We start from the raw sequence: 24,646 nt of genomic DNA on the forward strand, positions 1-24,646 counted from the left end.
GGTGTAACATGTGCACATATCCTTGCACATAGCACTAGTATCTATGTGGATATTATAGTCGTGTTATGTGGCCTTACATTTCAGTCGGACTTAGTCGGCCTTTTTTGACGTAGAACTACGTCTTTCAGGAAGGGTGCCAAATGAGAAAACAGGTCACGTTTTTATGAAATAGAGTTCACGTTAATAACTATTTTCACTGTGAACGAATTCTCATGATTTGCATACCAATCGAATCGGAAATTCTCTAAGATTTGTTTGATATGCTATACACTACAATTCGTTAATCTCTAAACGGTTCAAATTAATGAAAACTGGAAGCATTTTTATTCTCCCATACATTTGTTCTGCCGATTTGTGTGCATTTCCGAACAGAGCTGTCAATAACGAGCAATTGATACATTCGTTTCTGCCCGTATTCAACATATTTGGTTTGAATAAACCATCCGCAATTTGAAGCCACTCATTTCATTCGTTGCGTGGACACCGACAGGACAACATCGTTGCTGGACGGGCTGGACGGCGAGGGATCGAGTGCCTTTCTCAAGGCAATGAGGGTGGAGGTGTAGTGCACAAGTAGAGTAAAGCTTTCCAAGGGCCTTTCCCAAGGCTAATGACGAATGAACTGAAAAAGTTTAAAGCCTCTATGTTACTAAACCTAACCTAAACTAACCTGAAGCCACACCACTTCTCGTTGTGTGGTCATCAAAGCAACATGGTTGCCGCAGAGCGTCGAGCGGGAGAGGATTGTTTTCTTGTCGGGTGAAGGAGGAGTATGGAATAGAGTTTCTTTCCACAAGGGCCCTTCTCAGGGCAAGAGGCGGTAACCAAAAATAGAATAGAATGAAACACAGATGCGAGTGAGCTAGCATAACACAACGAGCGGATATCATTCATGCTTAATGCTGATTTCACACACCTAAACACACAGCACGATACAAGGAGAGGAAGCTCTCTGTATCGAGGTGTACTACGACAAAGAAGAGCAGCATACGAGAATTTTTTGTGCTAGTGCGGATATGAAAGAGTATCCAGAACTTTGGAATATAGTTATACACTGCATTAACTTAGATAAACGTATATTTCATGAAAGTATGCTTTGTTGTGGGGTTCGATCGCATCTCAAGCGGAATATAGAAGCAAAAGAGTTCTTAGTTTGTGACCGATATCTGAGGAGGAAGGAGAAAGTCAACGCTAGTTTGAGTATACATTTTCTAAAAAAAATGTTCCAAAGCCTGTGCTCCTTAATTTATTCACTTAACAATGGTTTATTGTTTCGAAAAACATGTTCTCCCATGTGCCAATATCATAAGAATCATGGAAAGGACAGTTGTTGCAATCATTCGATCAACTAAAACACTTGAATTCCAGTAGCGAAATTTTACATGGACCGTTTCCGGGTTGCTAATCGGTTTTGTTTTGTTGTTTGTTTTGACATAAACGCAGCTGTACGGTGACTCAAAACGTAAGAAATGGCAAGTGTGTATGAAGGGCATCGGAATATTTGTTAAAAAAACATCTTTTCACTGGAAAACTCAGAGGGTTATGGTTTTACCCTGATTTCCCCTACAGATTTCAAATTAATTCTGATACACTCAAACACAGATCTCGATATAGTTGTACCATGTTCCAAAATCGGCAACTGAGAAAATCGCAATGAATGTTTTCTACCATATTTGTCTACCAGAAGCTTTTTTTTTATATAAATCGTTTATTTTTACAGGCTCAGTTACATAGGTTTAAAGGAGCCGAATTCTTAAGTATATGTTTTAAAACTATACATAAATAATTTTCCTAACACTATGGTTAGTAAGGTGGAAAACCGATTACTCGCGGTGTACTCGAGTTTAGGAGGGCGACATATTTTTAGGAGAAGGATGGGATATAAGGAAATTGTAACAATGTTGATGAACACTCATTTCTTAAATCTATTCGTATACATGTGTATTTACATTTCAACTTATTCTACTATTTATAGCAAGGGGACGAATTACCCGCTAAGGAAGGAAAGGAGGGTATAAGGACGTAGGGACAATCACACACGAAGATCTATAGCTTTGAGGAAAACATATATATGGGACATGTAATCAAGGTCTAACCGAGCCAACACATCTCTCACCGGCACAATGGGCTGCCTTCCTCTAGCCCGAAGGGAGTTTCCTAAATTCGATCTGGCAACAAGATACAGCTCACACGACCAAACAACGTGTTCGATGTCGTGATAATCTTGACCACAGACGCAGAGATTGTTGCTGGCAAGATTGAAACGAAAGAGAAGCGCATCTAACGAACAGTGATTGGACATGAGTCGGGAGAAGGTGCGAATAAAGTCCCGACTCAAGTCCAGACTTTTGAACCACGGTTTGAGGCTAACCTTAGGGATAATCGAGTGAAACCACCGGCCCAATTCATCTTCGTTCCATTTGCGTTGCCAATTAGCGATGGTATTTTTGCGGACTAAAGAATAAAATTCATTGAAGGCGATTTGACGCTGATAAATTTCGCCTTCAATTGCACCTACCTTTGCCAATAAGTCAGCCCTCTCATTACCCGGAATTGAGCAATGTGAAAGGACCCATACAAAGGTAATGACATAACAGCGTCTGGATAAAGCACTCAAAATTTCTCGTATTCTCTCAAGGAAGTACGGCGAGTGCTTTTCCGGCCTCACTGAACGGATAGCTTCGACAGAGCTAAGACTATCCGTTACAATGTAATAGTGTTCAACAGGTCGTGAGGCGACGCTGTCCAGCGCCCAGTATATCGCTGCCAATTCAGCAATATACACTGAGCAAGGATTCTGAAGACTGTGGGAGGTGCTAAAAATTTCGTTGAACACTCCAAATCCTGTGGACTCATTCATAGAGGACCCATCAGTAAAGTACATATTATCACAATTGATACCCCCATACTTTGAATCGAAGATCGATCCTCGATCGTTGATAATCTGAATATCCATGGATATCCTGTTTCATGGACCGATCAAAATGCACAGAGGAATTGATGTAGTCAGGAAAACAAACACGGTTGGGAATATACGAAGAAGGATTAACCTGCATGGAGACGAATTCATGATATGAGCTCATGAATCCAGAATGAAAATTTAGCTCGATCAGCTGCTCAAAATTTCAGATCACCAATGGATTCATAACCTTACACCGGATGAGGAACCGAATAGATAATAAATTGAAGCGATCTTTTAGTGGGAGTAGGCCTGCCAAAACCTCGAGGCTCATGGTATGCGTTGAGGGCATACATCCCAAAGCAATACGGAGACAAAGATACTGAATTCGTTCGAGTTTAATGAGGTGTGTTATGGCAGCTGATTGAAAACAGAAACTATCATACTCCATCACTGAGAGAATAGTTGTTCGATACAACATTATAAGATCTTCTGGATGGGCTCCCCACCAGGTGCCGGTAATTGTACGGAGAAAGTTTATTCTTTGTTGACATTTTTTACTCAGATACCTAATATGGGCCCCCCAAGTACATTTAGAGTCGAACCAGACCCCAAGATACTTAAATGACATAGCATGAGTGATCGGTTTACCCAAAAGTTGAAGCTTTCGTTTTGCTGGTCTATGCTTCCTAGAAAAAACCACCATCTCTGTTTTCTCCGTGGAGAATTCGATCCCTAGCCCAATGGCCCAGGTTGAAAAATTGTTCAAAGTATCTTGTAAGGGTCCTTGCAGGTCGGATTCGTTTGATCCTACGACAGACACCACTCCGTCAGTCATCGTACGGTTCCCCCCAGGTAGTTCCATGAGAGTTGAAGTCTCCCAAGATCAATCGTGGCTCAGGAAGGAGTGAGCACATGTCAATAAGTTGCTTGCGGCTAACTGTAGCTCTCGGAGGCAAATACAAGCTGACAATACAGAGGTCAGTGACCCTTCTATCCTGGATTCCTCGAGAAGACGCACCACGCTAGATATGGGGTACAGACTAGGGGGGCGTGCTGATTAATGGTCAGCTGCATCCCAATAGGAAGTATCCCGTGTCGGGCACAGGTACAGATCATTGAAGACAGCAACATCACAATTACGAAAACACTTGTAATACTAACCTCGAGCCAACCGCGAGTAATCGGTTACATATTACTAACATAGTTATAGGGCAAACATTGTCGAAATATTGAACTCCCGGCCCCGTCAGGTTGACGCCATATGAGCCTTAATAAAAATATATATTTTGGATAAAAAAAAAAAAAAAAATACAGAGGTCTTTGCCTCTGATGTTTGCATGACAAGCAACAGCTTCGATCCCTCCAGTAGGTGGAAGGTCAATTCTAAAAAATGAGTGGCACTTATTGATCCCCAATAGCACCCCTCCGTATCTGTCATCACGGTCCAAGCGTATAATATTAAAATCGTGGAAAGAGAGATCATCTCGCGAAGAAAGCCAAGTTTCGGACAGAGCAAAAACATTACAATTGGAGTTATGAATTAAAAATTTGAATGTATCCAATTTAGGGATAAGACTACGACAATTCCACTGTAAAACAGTGATATCTCCGACCTCTCTATTTGAATTAGACATCAAGAGAGATGATCATTGCAAGGAGGGGCCATGTTTGCATCAATTGTTGCAAAATTGTCTTTAGTACTGGAAGCATTGAGATGACAATGGTTCTGATGGAATCTGAAACATTAAAGCACGTGAAGATTTGATCCACAAGGTCAGTCAACTTTATAAATCCCGATTGGGAAGTTGAGCTGGACGCAAAAAAAGGGACAGTTGGGGTTTTTGATGTCCCCTCGAGTGCTGGGTCGTTCGAAGGTGAACTATTCCCACGGAACCCAGAAGGAACCTGATTTTGCTTGTCCGCTGCACTCGATATTTTAGGCAAGCTAACATGGGGTACCACCGATGGGACTTGTCGTTGAACTTTGGGAGTGGACACATTTTTGCGCCAGGAATTCCCTTTGAAAATAAACGGTGTGCCCTCGTTAGCTGTATCCGCTTCCAATTCGTCAACTAGCAGTGAAGCAAAGACATTGTTTGGTGGTAATGGTTGTTGTTGAGCCAGTGGGGAAGCGCCCTTTAAAATATCCGCAAAAGTGCGTTTCGAGCGTTCCTTCGAAGAGCGCTTTTGTTTATCCCAGCGACTCTTGTAAGTTTCACAAGCTGAGAGCACGTGTGGGGATCCCCCGCAATATGGACACTTATGCTCAGTCGCACTGCAGGATTTCCCCTCATGTTGCTCTCCGCAAGTGGCACAGCGCTCCTTGTTGGCGCAATAAGCTGCTGTATGACCAACTGACTTGCATTTGTTGCAAGTCATGGGCTTTGGCACGAAGAGTCGCACCGGCAGCCTCAATTTGTCCACCATAACGTAGTCAGGGAGGGCGGCACCAGCAAAAGTGACTCGAAACGAGTCGTACAGCGTAAATTTCTTTTCTACTCCTTCCTGGGTAACTTTTCCCAGTTGGCGACATTCCAAGATTTTGACTTCCATCGAAGGAAGCCTCTTGAACCTGCCAACTCCCATACTTTCTATAGTTTTGCACGTCAGACCCGTTTCAGATATAACGCCCCCAATTTCTACGTTATGGGAGGGAATAAAAACTCGATATTCGAGGATGAAATGCTTATCAGCAACAATATCGTTCGCGTCCTTTCGGTTAGTCACGACAACTCGCAGTTTGTTCGGTCTTACTTTGCAAATTTCGGAAACAGAGGTGTATCTTTTCAGATCTGTCATAATCTGTACGACCCTCATGGCTTTACCATTAGGTTTGGGCCGGAAAAAAAACAACCCAAGGACCAGCGCCAGGCGCATCGTCCGGATAAACCCTGACACGGGGAGCGGAAACAATAGGAGAGGAATTCGAGGACAAGGTTTGAGTGGGGACAGTAACATCAGAGGGGGGAAGGGATGTCGATGATTGGGTGGAAGTATTGGAGGAATCAGGGGAAAGGTCTTTATTTTGGAGGGGGGCTTGGTAGTGTGAGTTGACTCGTCCCCAGAAGAAGAATCTTCGGGCATAGGAGTCCGTTTAAGGGACTTACTACACCCTGCTTGAGCAAGCGAGGGGGAGTCTGAAATGTCCATGTCTAGACCCCCACCCTCCTCCATTCTTAGAACGAACGATTATTAGCTTTACAATTTTTTTTATCTCACTTGTAAAAAAAAATTAAAAAAAAACATAAATAAAATAAAAATAATCACATAAATTTGTTGTTCCGATATGCGCTCTGTTACCCTATTAGGGGAGACACAAAAGTCACACGCTACGGAGACAACACAATAGCAGAAGTTATTGTTGTACTCAACTGAGCGTCAACCACGTGTTGACGATGCCGTTATGGTTATGAATTCACTACAGACGCCGATCCAGACCACTGCAGAGGCGCTGCTTTCTCGGTTCTGGCTGCTTTGGGCACTTTGGGCACTAATTCACCACAGAACACACGAGAAAAAAAAACCAACTCGTTGGGGAGAAGAGAAAAAAAAACTTCGAGAACAATGCTTGAGGAGTGATGAATAGCACATCCAGCTCCATCAAGTTGTTAGCGAGGAATGTACCAGAAGCTTTAAACATTTCAATTTAGCAATACACCGGTTTTTCATGAGCAGTAACCTATTGTCTGATGAAATGTAAACGGTTCCCCTCACTTGAATCAATAAAGTTTGATTATGGGCTTAAATATTCATAATGTGACAGTTATACCTAGAATATTGTTATTAGGCATTCGCTAACAAGGTGTACACGAGTTCTGTTAAACTATTTTTTTAATTTGTTTGAAAATTAGTTCGTTCTTCCATACCAGAAATGAGTGTATTAGCCCTGCTGGAAGCGTGACATAAGATTCTTGTACTTGAACTGATTCTTTTATTATGGATCTACAAAAAATATATGGTGGATCAGTTATGCCTAGAACATCAACACGATTTGGCTTGATGTTTTTTTTAACAAGCAATAATTTTTTTTGTGGTTTTCCGGAAGATTATGCATAAAAACATCGTTTTATGAACAAAAGTAAGAATTTACAAAAAGTAACATGGGACAACTATGTGTAGAACGGCAGTATGGAACACGAAAAATCATCCTTATTCCTTGAATTAACATCACCGTTTGCTCTTGGACAATACAAAGTTGAAGATAATTAATTTCCGTTGTTTCTTTCTGCTTTTATTGAGACGTTTTCTGTGATCGAACCCTTCCCTAAGTTGAAACTCTCTCCAGTAAGATAGTGACCGTCGTCACTATCATACTGGAGAGAGTTTGAAGTGACATACATGATTTACCAGAAAATCGATCTAAAATAAAAAAATAAAAAATCATACACTTACCTCTATGTCTGACGAACGTCGAATCCCATCTCGTGGTCTTCATCGGCCGCTGCGGATAGGATGACGAAGCGACTATATAGCCTCGCGGGTCATCCATCAGTACGCTGTAATCCTTATTCTGGAGTGGGGTTCCGCCACTAACAGGCGGATGTGTATCCACACTACCAGTCGTTTCACCACAACCACTAAGCTGATCATTGCCCACCGCTGGGTTCCCTAGCGGATGGACGAAAGATGCCATCGGATCGTCAACTTGTATGCTATTTCGTGAACCGTCCGGTTCTTCTGGAATAATCTTACGATAATTGGTGACATTCGATTCGTTGAACCACGGACGCGTACTTTCGGAGACATTGGCGGTGGAAGACTTATTTTTGCTATAACCTATTGTGTTAGAACTAAACGCGGACTGAGTATTATTGAATGCCTTAAATTGCTTGTAGAAATCAACTTCGGCATTCGGATGGTGGTGGGATCGTTTACGGAAGCCTTTTCCGGTGGAATTCAGCTGACTTCGGATGTATTGCTTCATTGCACTGAGGGTAATATTGTATAGATCCGGAGGAGTTTCCGGCCAGTACCGTATAAGATCAATCGATGAAATCGCATCAATTTTTCGCTGGTCATGATGCTGAACTTGCTGCTGCTGCTGTTGATGGTGACTTATCGTAGGTGTCGGGGCAATTGGTATCTTCTCAGCACCACTGCTAATATCGTGCTGCTTCCGATGATTCTGAGACTGTGCCACTGATGGCACCGCTAGGGGACTTGCCGACGAGAGCCAAAGCGTCAGCAGCATAACAATCAGCCCATACGTTCGGCTGGCCCCCGCGGCACCACTGGACACATTCTGGGGGGCCACTGCGGCTGCTGGTTCTTACCGAGCCGTTGCCGATGTCGCGAACACTTGGGGGAAACACAACACACACCCACACTGCCTACCGGGTGGCCACCGCAAGCCTACACTTTTGCGTGGATTCAAGCTCTCAAGCGATACTTCGAGGAATTCACACGCCTTGCCTCGCACTGAGATATTTAAATGATTGCACTGATATTTTCTTCTTAAGAACATTATTATTGCCACGTGATTTGCACTATTTCTTCATTCCACAAATGCACCTGTCAGAAGAGAGATAAATATGTATATTTTAGAGTGATTTAAAATAAACGCTTTTATCAGAAAATATATGCTAACGTCCTGGATAATGCATTGTTTTGTTGAATAATTTGAAAAATCCGATTAAGCATTTTCAAACCGCCCGTGTGGCATACGATATAAGCTGAATTTTTTGTAAAATCCAACCACCGTTATCTACAGGAACATACATACAAAACGTATAAACATTGTGTACGTTTCATACGATTCAGATCATTCATTCATCCCGATTTCATCACCGATCGTTGTTTACCGATCTTTTCTGGGAATTAAAAATAGTTGAAAACATTCCCAGACAATTTTCGGCACTAAATATAAGCCGCACCAAATCACGTCGCCCCACAAATTCGATATTAGTCGGAAAGAGGCATAAAATTTCCGCCATTTCACACTCTTTTTCTCGCTCATTCTCTGAATGGCCGTCAGATGTGGCGCGCCGGGCGGCTGTCTGGCACGAGTTACTCACGGCACATTTGCGGCGAAGAGTCATCCCGTCAAAACAAACGCTTGAGCGCATGTGCGGGACTCGAAAATTTAGACATTTACTTTCTGTTTCGTCTATCCGTTGATTCCGCCGAATCACATGCTTCCCTCTGGGATTCTAGAGTTGGCTGGTGTGCTGATTTTCGGGTGCCGGTAACTTTAGATTTTTGACGTAGGATTACGTCTTTCGGGAACATATTGGGGTACAAATTGAAAAACGAATATCGTTCGCATCGTGAAAAATGTCCAATTTCAAACGCTTATTGCTCAGTCATTTCATGACGGATTGATGAGATTTTTACATCAAAACAAATCTCAACCCCTATCCAAACGGTACTGATTGGTCGAAATTGACGTCATTTCTTTTCCGCCTGCTTCGCTTCTTTCGTTCCCCGATAAGTCAAATATTTGCATGGCGAGCGAGTGGGAGGCGCCTATTTCTCACATACCAACTGATATAAAAGGACAGTAGCATTTTTGGATTTCTCATTCTCGTTCAACGCTCAGATCGGCAAACATCTGTGCTTCTAGTGTGCAGAGCACTACAAATCAACCAACACCATACGGTGCGGCAAAGGAGAGGAAGCCATCGGCAACCAACGATGGATGCGGAGCGGCAAAGGGAGCAAAGAAGAGGAAGCAGCGGAGAGCATCGAATTAAATCTAGTGTGCATTGCTGGTGCGCTTCTCTTCACATCTACAATTGGATGCGGCAAAGGAGGCAGAGGATCGAAGTGCATTGCATCGCATCGTATCACACCCGCTATCCGTCGTTTAGCTCGTCGTGGTGGTGCCAATCAAACCCTCGCAAATCGACGCACAGAAGCCGATGGCGCCAAAGTCAAGGAAATCATCAGTGAATCCGTAAAAGCTACCGCTCCCAAAACTAAACTGATACATCCGACTGAAACACAGCAGATTCCGTACAACCCATTAAACCATTCCAGTCCTTCTCAGGACTATCAACTATGTTTTGAAACAAAAGAGTTTATTTTACTGTTTTCCACTTACCACAAAAACTATATAAAACTATGATCAAAAATACTGTTTATTTTTACATTTTCTACTAACAACTAACAGGGAACCATCATATCACGTCTAGAAATGTCTAAAATTTTCGTAGGGGCATATTGCAATAACCGATTCATTCGAGGAAATGTCTATAAGTATTCGATTAATCGAGCGAATATTCGTTGACCAGACATCGACAAAAGTTACGTCAAATATAATTTTAAATAAACATCGAAGTGCTAAATAATATATTTTTAATGAAATCGTTTTTCAGTTTGATCCAATATATTAACAATTCATGATTCATGCGGCGATAGAAAAATAAACCCATTACCAACGTAATTCACATAATTCTTATTGGAAAACGTACGGTTTTTCTGTTCGAAATTTCCCGTTCGTCGAATTCTTGGGATTATAATACACGGCAAGGTTTCCAAATGTTACGAAACTTCTGCAGAAAATTTTCTCACACCCGTAATTCATTTTCTTCACTTCATATATGCTCTGAATAGTAGTAGCATTTTGACGCCAGTGTGCCACAAAAATGTTACATATTATGCAAATGACTGTGTTTGTATTCCAGTCATTCTCTTTGTCATCAAACCTATTGCGGGTGTATGTACTGTAAGTACATTTAGTGGCTACACACAAAATTGACAACCGTGTAGAATTGATTTGTTTACAAAATCAATTATCTAAACAGAAATCCCGGGTTCTGTTTGGCCGATTCGTAAAAGCAATCTTTGCTGGCATATAATCTATGCTGTGCTGTGGATTAGATTCTTTCGTTCCCCGATAAGTCAAATATTTGCATGGTGAGCGAGTGGGGGGCGCCTATTTCTCACATACCAACTGATATAAAAGGACGGTAGCATTTTTGGATTTCTCATCATTCGAGTATCTGCTCCCGTGCTGATCGGTCGCATTTTTGGAGAGCTCGTGTTTTGACGTAGGATTACGTCTTTCGAGAACATATTGGGGTACAAATTGAAATTCTAAAATCGAGCACATCGTGAAAATTGTCCAATTTCAAACGCTTATATGCAAGTCGGGGGCATCTTGGTATTGCAAGTAAGGTGAGTGATAATACTAGCAAATAAAATGCAAATTTGGAACATTGATGTTTGTTGCTTCTTGAAATTTCATATCAATGACCGATCGTGTAAGTGTAAAATTGCATAGGGTAGCAGTTGCGCTAAAAATGACTTAATATATGAAACGATTTATTTCAATTTTCATAAATGAAAACCAAGGGGTGTTCCCGCTTGAGAACGGGTTCTTTGGTTTAAGCTGTCCGTTTTGTTGTGTTCATTTTCACCCAAGCAAATTTTATACGGCGAGAAAAATTCGAAAAGTGAAGAAATATTAGAAAAAGTGATATCCCATATGCTCTACATATAGTATAACATTATTGTTAGTCCAATTAAAATTCGCATTGGGTTTAATAAACACTCAGAAAGTAGAAATTATAAAAGAAAATTACCTTTCCATTTCAAATTTGTTTTCCCTATATTAAAGTAACATGTTTTTACTGATGAGAAATATTGATAATTGTGTTCGGTATCAACAACTATCTTATATTATATTGGTGAGTGTTTTTTTTTATTTCATCTATACATAACACAGGAGGCATTTCGTCTAGGATCACAGAGGGCGGTTTTCATCATATATCGTTCCACTTCGGTATCTTTTATCTGATACGCACCATCCAACGACTCATTCGCTATCCAACTCTTGACGAGTAAAGTTCAGTGTCGTTATTGTGCGTTGCCACTTTTACTATTGTGCGATTGGTATAGTGTACGAGTGAAGGTCATTGCTGTCCGCTTTCGAATTGACCTTTTGTGAAGTGGAACAAAGGAAGCAGCGCTCTTGCAGCTTGCAGCCCTTGGCGGCTGTTGAACATTGGCATAACGGGATCGCCATCGTGTGGCTGTCGTTAACAGGAATTATCATCAAGTGACCGTGTGAGCTATTCTTGCGCTATTGTGTTGATCCATAGCGCGTAGCCTCTGTCTCTCCCTGGTTAGGGCAGTAGAGCGCAGTATCGGAACAACTTTTATATTAAGGTACACATATTTAATATTAATATTATTGTTCAACTCATATGTTCATTGCTTAATATTATCATCATATTTTTTTGTTTGTTTGTTTTGTTTTTTTTTTTGAGATTATTGTTAAAATCAATAATAGATTAGAAATAAGACAAAAATTTTTGTAAAATGGAGAATAGTGGAGGATCTCCAGAGATGGAGATCTCCGATAATGAACCCCATTCAAGATCTGGGAAAAAACATAAACGAGTCCCTCAAAAAGAAGATAATTCTTCTGGGGACGAATCTGCTCATCCTTCCAAGCCCCCCTCTAAGAAAATAGCAAGCCTCCCTTCTGAACCCACTGTTACTTCCACTCCCCTTCTCCCATCATCGATTTCGCTTCCCCCTTCTGATGTTTCCGATCCAACCCAATCCTCGTCCTCGTCCTCGTCCTCGTCTTCTCCCTCTGTTGTCTCCGCTCCACGTGTCAGAGTTTATCCAGAAGATGCACCTGGAACTGGCCCGTGGGTTGTTTTCCTCCGGCCAAAACCAAAAGGAAAAAGCCTTAACGTGATTCAGATCTGGAAAGATCTTCTGTATCTGAAATTCGCAGGGTTAGACCGAACAAATTGCGGGTTGTCGTGAATGAACGGAAACACGCAAACGAGATTGTTGCTGACCAACACTTCACTCTCGAATATAGAACATTTATACCCTCCCATAACGTAGAAATTGAGGGGGTGATAACTGAAACGGGTCTGACGAGCGAACAAATAAAAAAAGAAGGAAAAGGCAAGATCAAGAAGCTTCCCTCAATGGAAGTAAAGATCTTGGACTGTCGCCAACTCGGGAAACTCTCCCATGATGGGGACCAAACTAAATTTACGCCGTCAGACTCGTTTCGAGTCACCTTTGCTGGTGCCGCCCTCCCTGACTACGTTATGGTGGACAAATTGAGACTACCTGTGCGACTCTTCGTGCCAAAGCCCATGACTTGCAACAAATGCAAGTCAGTTGGTCACACTTCAGATTATTGTGCCAACAAGGAGCGCTGTGCCACTTGCGGAGAGCAACATGAGGGGAAATCCTGCAGTGCGACTGAGCATAAGTGTCCATATTGCGGAGGATCCCCACACGCGCTCTCAGCTTGTGAAACTTACAAGAGTCGCTGGGAGAAACAGAAGCGCTCTTTAAAGGAACGCTCGAAGCGCACTTTTGCGGAAATTTTAAAGGGCACTTCTCCTCTGGCCCAACAACAACAACAACCAATCTCAACACACAATACCTTTTCCACGTTGCCAGTTGATGAAATGGAAGCGGACACAGCTAGCGGGGGCACACCGTTTATTTTCAAAGGGAATCCCCGGCGCAAAAATGTGACCACTCCCAAAGTTCAAGAACAAGTCCCCTCGGTGATACCCCCAGTTAGCTTGCCTAAAATATCGAGTGCAGCGGACAAGCAAAATCAGGTTCCTCCTGGCTTCCATGGGAACAGTTCACCTTCGAACGACCCAGCACTCGAGGGGACATCAAAAACCCCAACTGTCCCTGTTTTTCCGTCCAGCTCAACTTCCCAATCGGGATTTATAAAGTTGTCTGACCTTTTGGATCAAATCTTCAAGTGTTTTAATGTTTCCGACTCCATCAGAACCATTGTCATCTCAATGCTTCCAGTATTAAAGACAATTTTGCAACAATTGATGCAAACATGGCCCCTCCTTGCAATGATTATCTCTCTTGATGTCTAATTCAAATAGAGAGGTCGGAGATATCACTGTTTTACAGTGGAATTGTCGTAGTCTTATCCCTAAATTGGATACATTCAAATTTTTAATTCATAAGTTCAATTGTGATGTTTTTGCTCTGTCCGAAACTTGGCTTTCTTCGCGAGATGATCTCTCTTTCCATGATTTCAATATTATACGCTTGGACCGTGATGACAGATACGGAGGGGTGTTATTGGGGATCAATAAGTGCCACTCATTTTTTCGAATTGACCTTCCACCTATTGGAGGGATTGAAGCTGTTGCTTGTCATGCAAACATCAGAGGAAAAGACCTCTGTATTGTTAGCTTGTATTGGCCTACGAGAGCTGCGGTTAGCCGCAAGCAACTTGTTGACATGTGCTCACTTCTTCCTGAGCCACGATTGATCTTGGGAGACTTCAACTCTCACGGAACTGCCTGGGGGGAACAGTACGACGACAATCGTTCATCGTTGATATATGACCTTTGTAACAGCTTCAATATGACCGTTTTGAATACTGGGGAAACAACACGTGTTCCTAAACCTCCTGCTAAACCAAGTGCTCTTGACCTCTCGCTTTGCTCGAATTCACTATCGTTAGATTGCAAGTGGAATGTAATCCAGGACCCCAACGGTAGTGATCACTTGCCAATCAAAATTTCCATCACCATTGGGTCGAATTCTTCTGAATCTATAAACATGGCATATGACCTCACAAGACACATTGACTGGAAAAAATATTCGGACGCGATTGCTCTAGCCATCAATTCCAGAGATGGTTTACCTCCATTGGAGGAGTATAACTTCCTTTCTCGTTTGATCTATGACAGCGCGGTTCGCGCTCAAACGAAACCCATCCCAGGTTCCACTATTCGTCGAAGGCCTCCCAATCCATGGTGGGATAGCATATGTTCCAAGCTTCATGTAGAAAAATCGAATGCATTTAAAGCTTTTCGGAAACGTGGAACCCCTGAAAATTTTCAGACGTATTTGGACCTTGAAAATCAATTTAAAAATATGATCAAAGGGAAAAAACGTGCTTATTGGCGAAATTTCGTGGGAGGTTTGTCACGAGAAACGTCAATGAAAAAATTATGGAAAGTGGCTCGAAACATGAGAAATCGCTCTTCAACGAATGAAAGCGAAGAATATTCACATCGATGGATTTTGAATTTTGCACGGAAGGTTTGTCCTGATTCCGCTCCTGTGCAAAGAATTATTCGAGATATACCACAAGATAGGTGCGATCTTGATTCCGAGTTTTCGATGGTAGAATTCTCTCTTGCTCTCCTTTCATATAACAATTCTGCTCCGGGATCGGATAGAATTAAGTTCAACTTGCTGAAAAATCTCCCTGATGTGGCGAAACATCGCTTGTTGAACTTATTCAATCGGTTTCTGGAGCATAATATTGTTCCAGCTGATTGGAGACAAGTACGAGTTATAGCTATTCAAAAGCCCGGAAAACCCGCGTCCGACTTCAATTCGTACCGCCCAATAGCAATGCTGTCTTGTATACGGAAATTGTTGGAGAAAATTATCTTGTTTCGCCTTGATCGATGGGTTGAAACGAATGGCCTACTCTCAGATACACAATATGGGTTCCACAGGGGCAAGGGGACGAATGGTTGTCTTGCGTTGCTTTCTTCAGAAATTCAAATGGCTTACGCCGAAAAAAAACAAATGGCTTCAGTATTCTTGGACATAAAGGGGGCCTTTGATTCTGTTTCAATAGAGGTTTTGTCAGACAAATTACACTCTCGGGGTCTGCCGCCTCTATTGAATAATATGTTATATAACTTGATTTGTGAGAAACATTTGAACTTTTCTCACGGAGATTCGGCAGTAAGTCGGGTCTCTTACATGGGACTCCCCCAGGGCTCATGTTTAAGCCCCCTTTTGTACAACTTCTATGTAAGCGACATCGACAATTGCCTTACACAAAATTGCAGCCTAAGACAACTTGCAGATGATGGAGTGGTGTCTGTCGTAGGATCAAACGAATCCGACCTGCAAGGACCCTTACAAGATACTTTGAACAATTTTTCAACCTGGGCCATTGGGCTAGGGATCGAATTCTCCACGGAGAAAACAGAGATGGTTGTTTTTTCTAGGAAGCATAGACCAGCAAAACCAAAGCTTCAACTTTTGGGTAAACCGATCACTCATGCTATGTCATTCAAGTATCTTGGGGTCTGGTTCGACTCCAAATGTACTTGGGGGCCCATATTAGGTATCTGAGTAAAAAATGTCAACAAAGAATAAACTTTCTCCGTACATTTACCGGCACCTGGTGGGGAGCCCATCCCGAAGATCTTATTATGTTGTATCGAACAACTATTCTCTCAGTGATGGAGTATGGCAATTCCTGTTTTCAATCAGCTGCCAAAACACACCTCATTAAACTCGAGCGAATTCAGTATCTTTGTCTCCGTATTGCGTTGGGATGTATGCCCTCAACGCATACCATGAGTCTCGGGGTTTTGGCAGGCGTACTCCCACTAAAAGATCGCTTCAATTTATTATCTCTTCGGTTCCTCATCCGGTGTAAGGTTATGAATCCATTGGTGATCGGAAATTTTGAGCAATTGATCGAGCTAAATTTTCATTCTGGATTCATGAATTCATATCATGAATTCACCTCTATGCAGGTTGTTCCTTCTTCGTATATTCCCAACCGTGTTTGTGTTGCTGACTACATCAATTCCTCTGTACATTTCGATCTGTTCATGAAGGAGAAAATCCATGAAAATCCAGATTATCTTAGATTGGGGTTCGTTCCTACAATCTTCAATGCAAAGTATGGGCGTATCAATTGTGATAATATATACTTTACTGATGGGTCCTCTATGAATGAGTCCACAGGATTTGGAGTGTTCAACGTATTTTTTAGCACCTCACACAGTCTTCAGAATCCTTTGCTGAATTGGCAGCGATATACTGGGCGCTGGACAGCGTCGCCTCACGACCTGTTGAACACTATTACATTGTAACGGATAGTCTTAGCTCTGTCGAAGCTATCCGTTCAGTGAGGCCGGAAAAGCACTCGCCGTACTTCCTTGAGAGAATACGAGAAATTTTGAGTGCTTTATCCAGACGCTGTTATGTCATTACCTTTGTCTGGGTCCCTTCACATTGCTCAATTCCGGGTAATGAGAGGGCTGACTCATTGGCAAAGGTAGGTGCAATTGAAGGCGATATTTATCAGCGTCAAATCGCCTTCAATGAATTTTATTCTTTAGTTCGCAAAAATACCATCGCTAACTGGCAACGCAAGTGGAATGAAGATGAATTGGGCCGGTGGTTTCACTCGATTATCCCTAAGGTTAGCCTCAAACCGTGGTTCAAAAGTCTAGACTTGAGTCGGGACTTTATCCGCACCTTCTCCCGACTCATGTCCAATCACTGTTCGTTAGATGCACTACTCTTTCGTTTCAATCTTGCCAGCAGCAATCTCTGCGTTTGTGGCGATGTGTTATCACGACATCGAGCACATTGTTTGGTCGTGCGAGGTGTATCTGGTCGCCAGATCGAATTTAGAAAACTCCCTTCGGGCCCGAGGAAGACAGCCCAATGTGCCGGTGAGAGATGTGTTGGCTCGGTTAGACCTTGATTACATGTCCCATATATATGTTTTCCTTAAAGCTATAGATCTTCGTGTGTGATTGTCCCTACATCCTTATACCCTCCTTTCCTTCCTTTGCGGGTAATTCGTCCCCTTGCTATAAATAGTAGAATAAGTTGAAATGTAAATAAACTATAGATATACGAATAGATTTAAGAATTGAGTGCTCATCAACATTGTTACAATTTCCTTATATCCCATCCTTCTCCTAAAAATATGTCACCCTTCTAAACTCGAGTACACCGCGAGTAATCGGTTTTCCACCTTACTAACCATAGATGTAAGAAAATTGTTTCTATATATATATATATAGTTTTAAAAATATATTTAAGAATTCGGCTCCTTTAAACTTAAGTAACTGAGCCTGTAAAAATAAACGAATTAAAATAATCCAACGACTATTTACCATCCTTCTATCATCATCACTCGGTAAACACTGGTGGAGTGAACAAACAATACTCAACAACCAAACAAAACGGCTCTTTCCAGAGACACCAAATCAATATCAAAGAGTTTAACGATGTAATTCTTCAAACATATCGAAAATCAACAAATAGCCTAACGTTATCCTACGTCGACTATGCGGTCGTGTCTCGGACACAACCCTCCTGTGACTTTTTGACGTAGAACTACGTCTTACATTAAGGGTGCCAAATCAGAAACAATCAGGTCACGTTTTTAAATAAAGCTAACGTTAATAACTATCTTTGCTGTGAACGGATTTTCACGATTTACATACCAATCGAATCGAAAATTCTCTAAAATTTGGTTGATATGCTATACATTACAATCCCATAGTCTGTATATGGTTTAAATTGACGAAAATTGGAAGCAATCTCATTTCCCCATACATTTGTTCTGTCCATTTGTGTGATTTCCCAAACAGAGCTGTCAATAACGAGCAACGAAGGGGAAATCGAAAGATTTAAAATCCCCGATTTTTGAAGTTAATCGTTCATCAGCTAATCGAATAGTTTTCAGCAGTTTGTTATTCGATACGATTAATCGGCCCAAATTATCGAGTAATCGATTAATCGCCACACTGAGAGAAATAATTAGTTAGATTATTATTTCTCTTTTGCTAGAAAGCCATATGGAATCAAAAAAAGTGTTCATTCCGCCTGAAAATCAATTATTATCTTTTACTCACCCCTAAAGTCGTAAACGAAGCTCAATTCACGTTGACGGCATTGAGCTTTGTTTACGAACTTTCAGGATAAAACTGCAGCGGCCGTAAGTTTTTTTCTCTCTGAGTTTGGAGTCGATTAATCGACGTAAATTATTCGTTCGCTTCGATTATTGGTTGTGCAGTATTCGTTCGATTAATAATCGATTTCTGTAGGAAGTATTCGATTAATCAAACGATTATCGGGGATCACTATCTCCGTGAACAAAGGAAAAAAAGAAGAACGAAGGGGAATATTTGCCTACAGTGCCTATAAACAGTGGATCTCGCTGAGGCAAGCTTAGAGGACAATGAACTGCAAAGTTTAAAGCCTCTTAAAAACAAAGAATTTAATTGAGGCAAACGTTCATTCTTCGTAAAGACACCGACTGGACAACACCTTTGCTGGGCGAGCTGGATGGCGAGGGATCGAGTGCCTTTCTCAAAGCAATTGGGGTGGACGCGACCAAGTTACTCACACACATTGCATTGCAATCATTGCATCAAACTGATGCCATTGCATTATTGTTTTGAGCTACACAATTGTGTGGGGAATCATCAAGTTAGGCTATCGTCGGCTCACCAAGAAAATAATTGTTCTGGAATTATGCCTCTGATTTGGTTTCGCATGGCGGTAGCAAAACTCTTTCCACCAAGGCTAACAGCTAACAACTAATCTAGACAGGCAATATTAATAGAAAAGGCTGTTGAGAAGAGCGCAAAACGGAGATAAATGTGTGTATATTTAGATGCTTCAAGCCATCGATATATGGATATTTGTGTGCGTACGTGCGTGCTTCATAACCCGTACGTAAAAATAGTACATCTTCGCTACGCTGAAACCCCATTTGTATCTGCTCCCGTGTGCATTGGTGGTGCAAGTTATGCAGCCGTAATAATAAATTTAAACAAGGAGGAAATATAGTGGGAGGGAAAGGGTATTAGTAATGAATTTCTGCTGAGGCAAATATTCAGCAATGCTACTCTTTTCGAAGTTGTTGAGATTAACAGAAAGAGATTATTTTGTTTATTTAGTCACCATGAAAGTAAATATCGTTCTGGAATTTTGTATGTGATTTGGTTTCGCTCGCCAGTAGCAAAACTTTCTCCATTAAGCATGACAGCAGCGCTTATCTTTAGCATGAGAAAGTAATGCAACTTTTTTCGAGATCAGTCAATATTTCCAGAAGCGTTTTTTTGAGAATAGCGCAAAATGATGAGAAGTGTTTATATTTCTAGAAGCTTTGAGCCCCCAATATATGGCTCTGTATGCATGCTATAACAAACGTTTGTTTTGCGCTTGATTTACGTTGTACGAACGATTCCTAGAGGTGCGATTCCAATGAGGCAATACTAAATAACAGGTAGCATGATATTTGATACTTGCGAATATTGTTCTTGTTGTTGTTTCCATACGGTGCCAAAGATATATGGATGTAGTTATATGATGTGGAATAATGGTACTGGTGCAACAAGTATATAATCGACTACAGCTGAGTCTATGTCAATTGCGAAAAAGGCCACCGGAATAGCGTTCGAGGTAAATTTTCAATGCAATGACATGAAACAAATTGTGACATACGATAGGGCTAGTGTATTGTTCGGCGAGAATGAATCATCAATCAATTATCGACAACTGATTCTACAATTTAAAATACCATTTCAGGGCGATTTCTACTAAACAGTTATTTCTAAAATTCCAGCATTATAAAATAATATCCGAAGTTATAAACAAGCGACTTGAATAAAATAACAGCGTAGTTCTACGTCAACAATGAAACACAAATTTCTGCATAACTCGAGAACTAATCAAGCAAACGGAACCATATTTGGCATATGGAGGTTTTAAGGATCGATAAACGTTTCTATGGTAGTTCGACACTCCTCCACATCTCTAAAGGGGGGCTCCCCGAATTTCTACATAACTCAAAAACTAATCAAGCCAAATTTGGCACGTGAAGGCTTGTCTGTCTTCATTCTATCATATTTTCTGTATAAAACATTTATTCCGTGTAATGGAGAAACATGTTATTTGCGAGTGGTTGAAAAATCTTGAACGAGAATTGTGTCTGAATATAATCTGATATTATAAAAATGAGTATTGTTAGAAATACTAGGAATTTTATAGCGAAAGGTAAATTCAACGGGGTCGATTAGAAGATCAATCAATAAACAGTTCTGCGATTGAACCGATGAATTTGCTTATAGTAAGAAAACGTGAAGCTATTGAAGCTATTGATAACAAAAAACAAATTTTAGGCGGGACGAAGTTTGCCGGGTCAGTTAGTATCCTATACAATATTTGTATACAGCTGATGATTTGGTTTGGGGGCACTTTTTACTGCCTTACCCGGCCAGGCCCTTTCTTCTATTTCGACCCGGGACACATCCCTGCGTACCCAGATTCACTGCTCTTGCTATTGATGTGCAACTCAAAACAGTCTGATCTGATAATTTTATGTCGATCTAAGGTCTTCTTCATTCAAGTCAATAATCACAACCAAACAACTTTCTCTCCTCTGTAATTCGTTCCCATTCCATAAACAGAAAATACCGCGAAACTGATTACATTCTTGGCAACATCAATGTAGGATATTCGACTGATGTTTTGAAAATGATATAACATCACATCTTCAGCCAAACAAAAAAAAATTAACAGTGTCTCAAGCAAAAAAACAGAATCTTCTGGTAAATGAATACAAGTAACCGTTAATAAAATGCAACCGCTCTAGTTTCTGTGCAATTTCATTGATTCAACCCTGACCTACACACAGCCAGCCAGCTATTGTACAAACACCACATGCGCGATGTGCACTGCCAATGCGAAGAAAGATGACTCTCGCATGTGCATTAAATTTGCATATGCAAATAAATATGTTGCTTGTCATTGCTATATTCTCACCGTTTTCCACGAGACGACACTAATAATAACTCGCGTCTCGCTCAGTGCGGCGACTGCATGATGAAAGCAGCCCTCAAAACAGCATCGGTAAAAACAGATATCTTCACATACACGCAGTTCGCGAGAAGGACTCCTTTCGGCTACGGGTGAGTTATAGCGAACTCCTCGGCTCGACCTCTGCTGGCCGAGATGTGTAAGCGATGATGTTCATAAAAAAACATCTATTCGCCGTAAAACGTAAACATGTACGCAATGCTTTTCCCCTCGTTTTTCCCGTACAATTTCAGCCAGGCGTCTCCATTGCCCACCACCCACTGACTAACTGACGGTTCGGCGTTTCGAGTTCGGGTTTCTGCGACAGTTCACAACCGCCGCACCACTCTAGCGAGAAGTGGCCAAATATGCGTGCTTTCTCTCGTGCTCTAGACCATACAGAGGATTACAGGGGCGCCAAATAGTATTTTTGTAAGTGATTCTCAACCAGTCCCAACGGTTCGTATAATGTATCGGTTAGAGTATGTTCAAATGAATTTAGTTATTTATGTCATATCATTTCTCATTTATTCGTTTAGATGCGTTCGAAATACTTAGCATAGTGTACTTGAATCTGAGAGTGCCATATACGAAATTCTTTAAGTTCCCAAATTGGCATCACTGTTATTAACCACTAAAAAGGTATAGCACACATACCATCATTCACATTGTCGCCACCGATTCACAATCACAACGGAACGAAGCGGCTAAGTGATCCTTCGGAAGTGCCGCTGGCAAACGCTACTACTCTAATCTGCTCCCAGTTGTTCTATAGTTGGAGTTTTATTATGCTGTTTTGATGTTTATTTTTATTTTGCTTCATTAATATTTGGTCGGCTATGTATGTATGGAACGTGGAGCCGCGCGCGCTGCTGGTGCTGAAATATTTTAGGCCTTTTTATATTCTTCTATTTTTGCACATATAAATAAATCGTCTCGCGTTTTAGCCTAGATCTAAACGAATTTTAACTAGTTATCGTGGACCATTACCACACGCTCTAGCTGACAAACATCTGTATTGATTTTGAGCACTTGACAATAAACAACTCTTCGGCGAAATTACGCTTATGATCAATTACCGAACCGAATCACAATCACCAATCGCGAACGAGCGCACTCAGCGGGAAAGTGAGGTTAGAATCACCTTTCTCCCACAGATAGGCAAAAGGGTGAGCAAGTTTAACAACATCTTCGCACTTTTTTCCTTGGCACCATCCATCGAGGAGCGCGACAACGAAAATTCCTCCACGAGGGCGCCATTTATCGCCCATTTTATCGTGCCCGGCGCCTCTGCGAACGCCACTTCCCGCTCAGCACCGGACACAGACGATATCGGGCTATCGGTAACCGTTATCAGGGATCAGGAGATTTTCACGCCGTTTAACCGCACTTGATCCGAACCGTTCAGCAGGGGAAATCGCGAGACCCGACCGAAGTGACTTTTTCCGAGAAAAAAATGTAATGTTTGGTGGCACACAGGAACGCACCAATGCGCTGCGAGTAGACACAATTTGGCCAATTTCACTCTCGCCGAGGAACTATACTAGTACTTTTACGCGCAGGCTACGTTTACGTTGGCTTGCGCTTGCTCCTCTCGTGAAATCGTCGCCGAGTGGATGGTTTGTAAGTATCTGAAGTGTTCTAGGGATGCGCAGAGTGATTCGGCCGGACAGATCGATGACGAATAGTGCTCTTTGGCTTCTTCGCTTGGCTTCGATCTTAACCATTGCTTCCGATAAGACAATCCTTCCTAGAAATTTTATTGCAAGTGATAGGGATAGTATTTGTTTAGTCCAATCAACAAGGTATAAAGGTATAAAGAATCCCATTTACTCTCAAGAACTAACTAAAATTATAAGAATTAGAAGAAGTTGTTCATGATTGTAGAACTGTAACTGTTAACTTTCCATGTAATGTGCGAGATAAAGGGTGAGTCGATAGTTATTGCGACACTTTCAAGCTTGCGTAACTATTTTCATTCTTGACCGAAATGATGACTATTGTCAAAAAGCAACTGAAAATACTCCAAGTCTTGAGATTGGTTCTAATCCTGTGATTGATCCTGTAACCGTTTAACGTTTGCATAAAAAATGGACTTTTTTCGGATGGTGATACAAAAAAAAACTAAGACAGATAATTGAGTTCGATAAATTTCCCTTGGAAGGTAATTATATTAGCTTACTTGCAAAAAAAAAATCTACACCCTTGTGAGCGGCTTCCGGCAGTAAACCGGAACATTCGCCATGGTGGATGAAAACATTCGGGTAGGCATGTTTTTGAGTTTTCCTTCGTTTTATTTATCAATTCCTTCTCAGTTTTCGCAACAAAATTGTTGGAGTAGATTTTACGCTTCAGGTTCGCCCAGAAATTCTCGATGAGACGCATCTGGAGGATATTGGGCGGGTTTACGACCTGGGTACCACATCAATATTAAGCCGCTCCACCTTCTCTAACGATCGCTTCGAGTGGCGGGCCGACGCCAGATCCGGCCGGAACACCGTAACTTCCGGCAGGCTCCACGCACTATAAATTTCCTCGTTCACGGCCAGTCCAGGTCTAAAGAAGAGCGGCTTTGACATCCCCTTCTCGCTGATTGTCATCCACAGCAGCACCTTTTTGGGGAACTTGGTGTGTGAAAAAAAACTTCACTTCCTTATTTTTTTATTATATCGTTTATTTTTACAGGCTCAGTTACATAAGTTTAAGGGAGCCAAACTCCTGACTGTATTGTTACAAGTAAAGGGTGTGTCACTTCAAATTGCATCACGGAAAAAACGCTGTAGAAATTCGCCCAGTAGACCGATCCTTTTGAAAATTTTAGACAGTAAAATAAAAACTATTAAACAACTTTTGGCATTTTCTTTTTATTCATACTTCGAGCCCAAGCCCGTATGCTCGCACCTTCCTCTTTACCCCGTCCATAAGGTTCTGTACAACGTCAGGTTGTAGTTTTTTTTTGAACAGAAATCCATTTTCTCTTGAAGTCCGCCTACGATTTGACAACTTTTGGGTTCTTCCGGAGGGCCTGCTTCATAATCGCCCAATATTTCTCTATTGGGCGAAGCTCCGGCGCGTTGGGCGGGTTCATTTCCTTTGGCACGAAGGTGACCCCGTTGGCTTCGTACCACTCCAACACGTCCTTTGAATAGTGGCACGAAGCGAGATGCGGCCAGAAGATGGTCGGGCCCTCGTGCT

The 24,646-nt window shown here is 41.6% G+C and overlaps 1 protein-coding gene and 1 long non-coding RNA gene across 2 annotated transcripts in view; one reads left to right on the top strand and one right to left on the bottom strand.

Moving 5' to 3' along the window:
• The window catches only part of LOC129771764 (probable serine/threonine-protein kinase DDB_G0282963), a 482,877-nt gene extending 459,918 nt beyond the window's left edge, over positions 1–22,959 (bottom strand). Inside the window, exons 1-2 of the mRNA XM_055775776.1 lie at positions 22,109–22,959; positions 7,295–8,413 (exon numbers count right to left, since the gene is read on the bottom strand). Coding sequence (XP_055631751.1) covers positions 7,295–8,093 — 799 coding nt within the window. The 5' untranslated portion in view covers positions 8,094–8,413; positions 22,109–22,959. The remainder of the gene's footprint in view (positions 1–7,294; positions 8,414–22,108) is intronic.
• LOC129771766 (uncharacterized) lies at positions 21,461–22,558 on the top strand. The gene is made up of 3 exons (XR_008742473.1): positions 21,461–21,564; positions 21,706–21,883; positions 21,991–22,558. It is a non-coding gene; the product is annotated as an uncharacterized LOC129771766 (long non-coding RNA).
• Positions 22,960–24,646: the final 1,687 nt, after the last annotated feature.

The sequence above is a fragment of the Toxorhynchites rutilus genome, chromosome 2 (genome assembly GCF_029784135.1).
Source record: "Toxorhynchites rutilus septentrionalis strain SRP chromosome 2, ASM2978413v1, whole genome shotgun sequence".
Lineage (NCBI taxonomy): Eukaryota > Metazoa > Arthropoda > Insecta > Diptera > Culicidae > Toxorhynchites > Toxorhynchites rutilus.